Source organism: Zophobas morio, unplaced genomic scaffold (assembly GCF_036711695.1).
Source record: "Zophobas morio isolate AGI-343-1 ecotype UQ-CSIRO unplaced genomic scaffold, CSIRO_AGI_Zmor_V1 ptg000044l, whole genome shotgun sequence".
Lineage (NCBI taxonomy): Eukaryota > Metazoa > Arthropoda > Insecta > Coleoptera > Tenebrionidae > Zophobas > Zophobas morio.
The window spans coordinates 185,855-194,212 of NW_026972149.1; the positions used below are offsets into that span (position 1 = coordinate 185,855).

Sequence of the window (8,358 nt, forward strand, 5' to 3'; positions counted from 1 at the left end):
CATCAGTGAGCGTTATTATGATTCTATGGAATGATTAATTATTTTAGCCAAATGTCAATTAAGCAAAGCGTTTATTTCAGGAACAATCAATACAAAGTAAATGTGACTTATGGCATATGCTTAATTTAAAAAGAATATTTCTAACCATCAAATTTTTCTGGACGTGATGACAATGATGACCAACAGGCTCTAGTAGAATTTTTGTACTTTTTACAATAATGACAGTATATTCACTGGCCAGTAAAATCTGTCTCCCAATTATTATTGTTACGATTTACATGCATTAAAATCGGCGTGTGTAAAACTACACAATTTCTTTCTCAGTAATACAAATTTACACGGCTAACTATACAGCGAAAATGTAACAGTGAATATTTCTTACTCAGGTTGACTATTACTCATTAATCGACTTGTGATTGTATACTTTTAATGAAATCAATTAAAACGATATTTGCACAATTTTTATTAAATATTGCAGTACTTTATTAACTGTACTTTTGCAAATACGACATTGTCAAATTACGTGTAACCATAGATTTTGTAAGATAGAACTTTGCCATAGCTATTCCCATAGTAACAAATGAATAAAAAGATGTTATATATTGTACAATGATAGTATGTATAGTCCTGGCAAACGAAATGGCAGACCTAATTTTTAAAACTGCCATATAGTATTATATATACGTATACATATCTTTATCCCTCATGACTGATGAAGTCATGTCAAATGTTTGTCGAATAAATTCTATCTAAAATGTACAAAAATATAATGAGTCTTTACTTGCGATTTATCATTGCATTAATATTTTTTAGATTTGCTTAGACAGAGTGACTCAAGAAAATTAAAGAATGAATCAATTTATTTTATTGAATAAATCAGGAACAGCAAAACCGAATGCTCTGAAATCTTGCAAATGTTTTAAGGTTATCGTAATCATGGTAAACCGTTAATCAAAATGTCTTCAATTATTCCCTCCAAAAAATGCATGACGTCATTCTCAAAATGTTGTCGAATAAATCCTCTTTAAATAATGCAAAATAGTATCACTCCATACTTGTGATTTATCACTGCATACATATTTTATAGATTTGCTTATGCAGTTGGCTCAAAAAAAAATTAATGAATGAATATTGATTAAATCAAGAACGGCTCACTCCAATACATTGGAAAAAATCGGAAAATAATACTGTTAACATTCGTATTAAACTGCATCAATTCAAGCTGATATACATGTCCTTGCAGAAATATTGATGACGTCATCACATTTTGTAAAGTAAAAGCTCATCTGAAACATACCCGTAGCATGCTTCTTTAACATTACATTTTACGTACGTTTATTTCAACTTAAAGGGGTTCTCATAAAAAAATGAATTCCGTAAAATCAAATTTTATAATGTCTCGAAAATACTGTATCTTTCGCTGTACTTCAGGAGCGAGGGAAGATCTGTCGAAACAACTTTCGACCAATTTTTCTATTATAGGGTGTTCAACACATTTTCAGAATGTCCAGACTGTCTTCACTATTAACAGACTATTGTTTTGAAATTTTTAATATAACTTGTCCAGAAATTTCTCTACATGCCTAACACATTGGCAGGTTTGTTAAGAACATTTTATCGTCATACAGACACTAGCTACCGTAGCTTACAGACACTAACTATGAAACATTACCGACTTTTTTTGTTGGAATTGACTAACAATAAAAACCACTTTTTCGCCAAAAACCGATTTTATTTTATCATTTCCGACGAAAGAAGTCGATAATGTTTCTTGGGTAGTGTCTGAAGTTCTGTAGGCTAAAAACAGTGGCGAAAACCACGTCCCGAAATTTATGTAAATAACAAAATAACTGAGATATTGATTTTTATAAAATGATAAAAAAGAGATGACGATAAATTGTCATAAAAAAAGCTCTTATGTAATATAGCGCAAGTTGGGGACAGAGGTTCTGTTTAATATTAGTAGGCCATACATTTAATGTAATTAATAATAAAATACATATTATAATTAAAATTAAAATTATTTATTTCTAATATATACTATCAGGGTGGACGACGCTTGGACGTCAAAATACGTAATAAATAATAATCAACTCCACTTTTAATTATGTAATAATATAGTTAACCAACAGCTTTGTTTTACAATTTAGATCTGGCTGGTTAACGAAATGACAAACGGTGATCTGATTTATGTTGTGGTGGATATAATTCATAATCAGTTAATTTTAATTAATTAATACAACGATTAGTTAAGTAGTTTTTTTTTAATTCTTAAACATTATTCACTTCCCATATTAACATAACACAAACCCTAATAAGAAGCTACTTAACCATTCTTTAACAATGATTTTGAAGCAATGCAGTAATTAGAAAACAGCTGAAAATGATACCAGGTTGCCTCGTCTTGTATATATGTACTTCTATTTTAAAAACTACAACGCGAACAACCGATAAATCGGGGTTGCAAATGAATCATGGCTACAATTTGCATGTCACTACTTCGTAACAGATTTGACTTGTGAATTATCCTAATTTACCTTCTATGTTTTGGCTAATAATATTAGATATTTGGCTGAGGAGACAACAAAAATGTTCATTTACTCGGCGTGACTACTAGATTACTTTTTGCATCGCACTTTTATCAGTTCCTTTATCAAATGAAGCGGTCTGTCATTTACATGAAACTCAGTAGTTTGGTTTTAGCGATTTAAACAAGCCAAAGTAGTTGTTCTCAGCACGTGCAGTGATGTCTGATATTAAAGAGCGACATGTGACCTATGCACACCCTCTTTAATTCAAATGTTCTAGCCTTTTCGAGTCTTTATATTACCTAACATCCGGGCACGTGTTCAGTGTTCAGAGGTGTACCGCTGTAGAATCGCATTTCCGACATTCACCGGAAACTGAAAAACTCGGTGTGATTACTTGCTAATTATTTCGGGGAGTAAAATATACCACACGGACAGGAAAAAATGATTCACATATGTCTGTCTATCTTTTCTTTCCTACACAATATCAATTTTATGAAAAGGACATAACAAATAAGTGGCAAAGAAATTCGTAATCAAATTATCCTGCAAAAATTCAATCAAAATTAAATTGTCAAACAACGAAACAACAGATCATAATCTAAAACAAACAGACATACACTTATGAATTATTAGATTATTTTTACTTTCCGAGTGTAAGCTAGGAAACCATTGTAATAGGGTCCATCCGGCGAACGGTTAATTTCATGTTTTTCGACGTTTCATGACCCAAGAGTATGAAAAAATTGGTCCGTTGTTTCCGTCCGCTTATCGTCTGTGATCTGCTGGCGATTTTATTAGTCAGAAAATCTCGAAAATTACCGGAATGATTGTGATCAAATTTTATACGTCTTACTTTAGAAATATTGTGTAGATGCTCACCAAAAGTTGTCTGATACCAGCAATGTTTGCATAAACATGTTATTTAAATTTTATAAAGCAACATACTCCTGTACTTGTGGTTTATGACGCCATTATGGTCATAGACATCCACCTTTTTGGGCAATGAAAATCACAGGGCGAGTCGTCACTAAGCGCGCGATCCACCGTCCCTCATTAATTATTATTATTAGTATTTATCAGAGATAGAAAAAAAGTTAAAACTCAAGTTGTACGGTTTTTGATTGCAATCACTAAAACAAATTTCAACTATACAGAGTGTTCTGTTTCTGGAGCGAAACATGTTTTTGTAGTTTTTTTTTAAATAGAGCAGCTCATATGTCGTTAGATATTCTAATTGGGCTTTTCTTTGTGGCTTTATATCCACAGCTTTCTTTTGAAATTACGATGCAACGTTGCTACGTTATTCCGATTTTATCGAAATTTTTAGCAATGCCAAGGTTCACAAATATTTTATCGTGATAGTGTTATTTTTACTTCCCGAGCGTGAGTGAAGGAAGCATTGTCATCGAGTCCATCGGGCGACTTCCTACTTTCATGTTTTCGGTATGCTTCATGGCCCCTAGAGTACGAAAAAAGTGGTCTTCCATTTCCATCTCTCTGTCGTATGGGCCGATTTTTATTAGACAGATAATCTCCGAAACTACTACTACAAAAAAAGTAAATCTTTTTTCCAAAAAAATTGGATTTGTTGTACTGTGCTTCAGAGACAAGGGAAGTTCTGTCTAAATAATATTGGACAAGTTTTTTACATCTGTGTTGCAATAATTTGTAGGTAGATACAACAGAGGTATGCGCTTTGTTGTGGTACCAGTTACATTTTATTTTATTTTACAGAGAGTTTATAAAAAATTCTAAAATATAACAATTTTCAAATATCGAAATTTCAGTTCCTTCAAATAAAATACCTGTATTTTATTATTGCATCTTATTCTTAATTGCAAAAATGTTCTTTAATCCATTCATCAATGCTATTGTTTAATTTCATGTTGCAACAAAAACTGCTGACTGCTGAGTAAATTTTGTCAAAGATGTTTGCGGATTCTGCTCAAGTCGTCTCAAATCATCAACAGCTTCCTTAGAAACTGAAGATCTTCCACGAGATTTGGTTTTGTTGACACTGCCAGTTCGAACAAATCTGTTGATTACATCTCTAATGTGAGCCTCTAACGATGTTTCTTGAATTATTAAATAACGGTATTTGGCCAGATATTCTTTTTTACAAGCGCACACACCCACTCTTCGTTTACGACGTCCCATTGCGATAACAAGACATAACGATGAAAGTGTCTTGTTCAACAGAATAAACCACTTTCACAGTCTTTGCTTCCTAGCACAAAAACAAAATCTTCGTAAGTACGCAACCACCAAGAGTTTTGAAAACGACTGTTTTGTTGTTGAGTTTGAATCAACGAGAATTACTGTCATTCACACTTGAAAAACGTTAAAACAATAAAAACGACGACTTTAAATGGCAGGTTGCAAATGACATTTATGACAAGTGAGAACTGTGATAATGAGGCATAATTTCAGTGAAGCGGTATTTTAGAAATCCATGACCAACTACGCCCTTAGAATCATTTATAAAAACCCTGTAGGAACTGCTGTGAGTTTTCTGATATGTTACCGCTGCATATTCCAAAAAAACTGTTGTACGGTTTAATTAATAACAAAACAGACTGCATTTACGTAACCCATATGGTATTTTTAGTCCCTAGAATAAGTGTTAGAAATAATGTCAAGTTCTGCTGTGATTACTGATTAGATATCAATTGAGTCACCAGTGGCACTTATGTATAATAATTTTAATTCATGTAGTAATCTTTGTGCTATTAATCTAGATTTAAATTTGTTTCAAATAACATTATTCATTGTTTAGAACACTAAGTTAGTTCGATTTTTTCTTTCCTTCTTTTCTTTCATTCTTTATTATAAGTTGAATGTCATTTCGAAGTTTTGCTTTAATACTTGAAACGAAAAACGGCATTTTTTAGAAAATGTAACTTAAAAAAGTTATTTTTTTTATACTTAATAAAATTTTTCAGTTTTATTTACAATATTGTTTCAGAAAATTATTTCATTTTTTAATGATTAGTCATTATGATTTATTTTTGTAGTTCCATACATCCGAAAAAGAGGACGTACAACATCGAAACGTCATTTCGTATATAAAATTTTGTGTAATGAATGTCTGTCCTCTCTATATGCTTTATTATAGTTTACTGAAATTTCCTTTATTTCAGGCTTCGACACTAAGTCAGAATGGCAGCAGAAAGCTCTACACGCCTTCACCCCGAATCTTCGGATCCAAGCAGCACATCTCGAAGCTTGAACTTTTCCATAGCAAAAATAATGGAACCTGATAATAAATCGTTTAGAAAAAATAATAACGAGCAAGATAAAACCAGTAAACTTGTAAATATAACATATCCCACATCGTTCGAATCGGCTTTCAAAAAATATGTTCCCAATATGCTGCGATCTCAAGAACTGTTACAGCAATATCCATTAGTATATTATCATCCTAGTCAGCTGATGCTCAGTTCGGTATCAGTTTATTCTTCGCCAACGGAAAGCAGCGCAATTTCAAACACCCAACCTAGTATACATACAGCACCAATGCAATTTAGTTCGAATAAACCGTGCCCTTCGAATAAACGAAACTCCGAAGTAAAGACTTCCGTAGTAAACACTTCAACCACCGCAAGTAAACAGAAGAGTTTCGAATGTGGAGAATGTGGTAAAGTTTTCAATGCACACTACAATCTGACGCGACACATGCCGGTGCATACCGGAGCAAGGCCGTTCGTGTGCAAAATATGTGGTAAAGGCTTTCGGCAAGCGTCGACATTATGTCGTCATAAAATCATACACACGTCTGAGAAACCCCACAAATGTCATACGTGCGGAAAAGCTTTCAATCGTTCGTCAACTCTGAATACGCATGCACGAATTCATGCCGGTTACAAACCGTTTGTCTGTGAATACTGTGGAAAAGGCTTCCATCAAAAAGGGAACTACAAAAATCACAAGCTTACTCATAGTGGAGAAAAAGCATACAAATGTTCAGTATGTTCGAAAGCTTTTCATCAAATTTACAACTTGACGTTCCACATGCATACGCATAACGATAAGAAACCGTTTACGTGTAGGGTGTGTGGTAAAGGATTTTGCCGCAATTTTGACTTAAAGAAACATATGAGAAAACTGCATGAAAACACATCTTCGTCAGAAGCGGATTTTGTTACCAATACTGCACCAACTGCTGTCTACCCCAATGAGAGGGATTTACATCATTTCATTAGTCCGTTTTTAAGACCACCGGTTCCCGTATACTCAAAATTATTGTGACCTTATTAAGAAAATATATTATAAGAAACGTATTTCTAATTACAGCGATTTTTGATCTCTTTATCGATGTGCAATATATGCAGAAAAGTTGTCATTTTGTGACACTGTACTGCTTTAAGAATGTATAAATTGTGTAATTTAGTACCATCATATATTATAACCAAATAAATGTTATTTAATACTAAATATTGAATTTTGTGTTTTATTTATAATAAGATAAGAGTTGTAACGTTGTGTTTGAAGACCGTCCCCGTTTTGGGTTGCTTATTGGTAGGGTTGAGAATTAAGCATTTATTTTTCGTTATATATATAATTTTAATTTTCTTTTGCTGTGCAAAGTTGTGGCAGGATCGATTGGAGCGATGATTCGGAATTTATGGGGATTATGGGGTGTATTTCAACACACTGTTTCTTGTTTCTGTGTTGTCTCTTTGCTGGTGCTCCGAATGTTGGTGAATCAGAGTTTGTGGCACTTTGAGTCCATTGAGGGATGCGTTCCCTACTTTTTAATATACTTTTCCTATTTTGAAATCCCTCATAATGTTTATTTATCTTATTTTTATTCACATATGCTTTGAACATCGCAAGAAAAGAGCACGAGTTTTGCTACACACAGTGTAAGTTCCCATCCTGTTCGCGGGATTTTTTACCACACCTACTGTGTTAGAAATACGAATACTAAGTGGGACCATGGATCGGATAAATTACTGAATTTCTTGAGTTTGGAAAGCTACTGGGTCTAGAAGAAATTCGGTGAAGTGACTATAGTCGGATTTGCCATCCCAGCTAGCAGTGGTGGCTCGTGATCTTTGGAAATGGGGGGGACACAATTGGATTGACAAGATATAAAACAGGCGGTTATTTCCAATTAATAGACGAAATTGTGTGACGAAAATAAATACAAAAATACATTCAATAAAAGTTAAAAAGGATTTGTCCACATGGCTTTTTGCCTCCGATCAAAATTTTACGTTAATAGCATCTAAAAGTTCATTTTGGGCAGTTTTCGACGTTCCGTTAAAAACGGATGCGTCTTTCAAATGATTTAATAAAGCAGAGCCAGTTCAGCCGTAAAATCAATCAGACCTCGAAATATACCTGGATTGTGTGATTCCCTACTTTCGTCATGTCCACGTAAAGCAAGTTCAAACACCCCACAAAATTTTATGCACATTATCAACCGTCGTAATATATAGCGATTTTTGTCTACCGTTGCGTTATGTACCCGAATATTATTAATATAGGCGGTGTGTAGTTGTTTTCGAATGTCTGTATTACCGAGAAGATTATCGAAGAATATTTATCATATGTGTTTTGTCTATTAAAATATCTATGAAAGTCTCTCGTTTTGCCATGAAAACTTTTTTTTATTAATAAATCTGGGGTGGCTCTCCTAAATTTTTCACTGGAATTTTACCGTCGTGACAGAGAGAACGATTTTTTATTAAATATTCAACTGAATTCATTATTTTTATTTAAAATCAAACAATTTCACTAGCGTAGAATAAAAATTAAACCCGCGATTGAGTTACTGGTGCTGAGCACTGTCGGAACGGGACCGCAGTCCAGCTGAATGAGG

At 33.5% G+C, this 8,358-nt stretch overlaps 1 protein-coding gene across 1 annotated transcript in view; it reads left to right on the top strand.

Moving 5' to 3' along the window:
- The window catches only part of LOC135141667 (fez family zinc finger protein erm-like), a 30,814-nt gene extending 23,899 nt beyond the window's left edge, over positions 1 to 6,915 (top strand). Inside the window, exon 2 of the mRNA XM_064072966.1 lies at positions 5,672 to 6,915. Coding sequence (XP_063929036.1) covers positions 5,691 to 6,779 — 1,089 coding nt within the window. The 5' untranslated portion in view covers positions 5,672 to 5,690 and the 3' untranslated portion in view covers positions 6,780 to 6,915. The remainder of the gene's footprint in view (positions 1 to 5,671) is intronic.
- Positions 6,916 to 8,358: the final 1,443 nt, after the last annotated feature.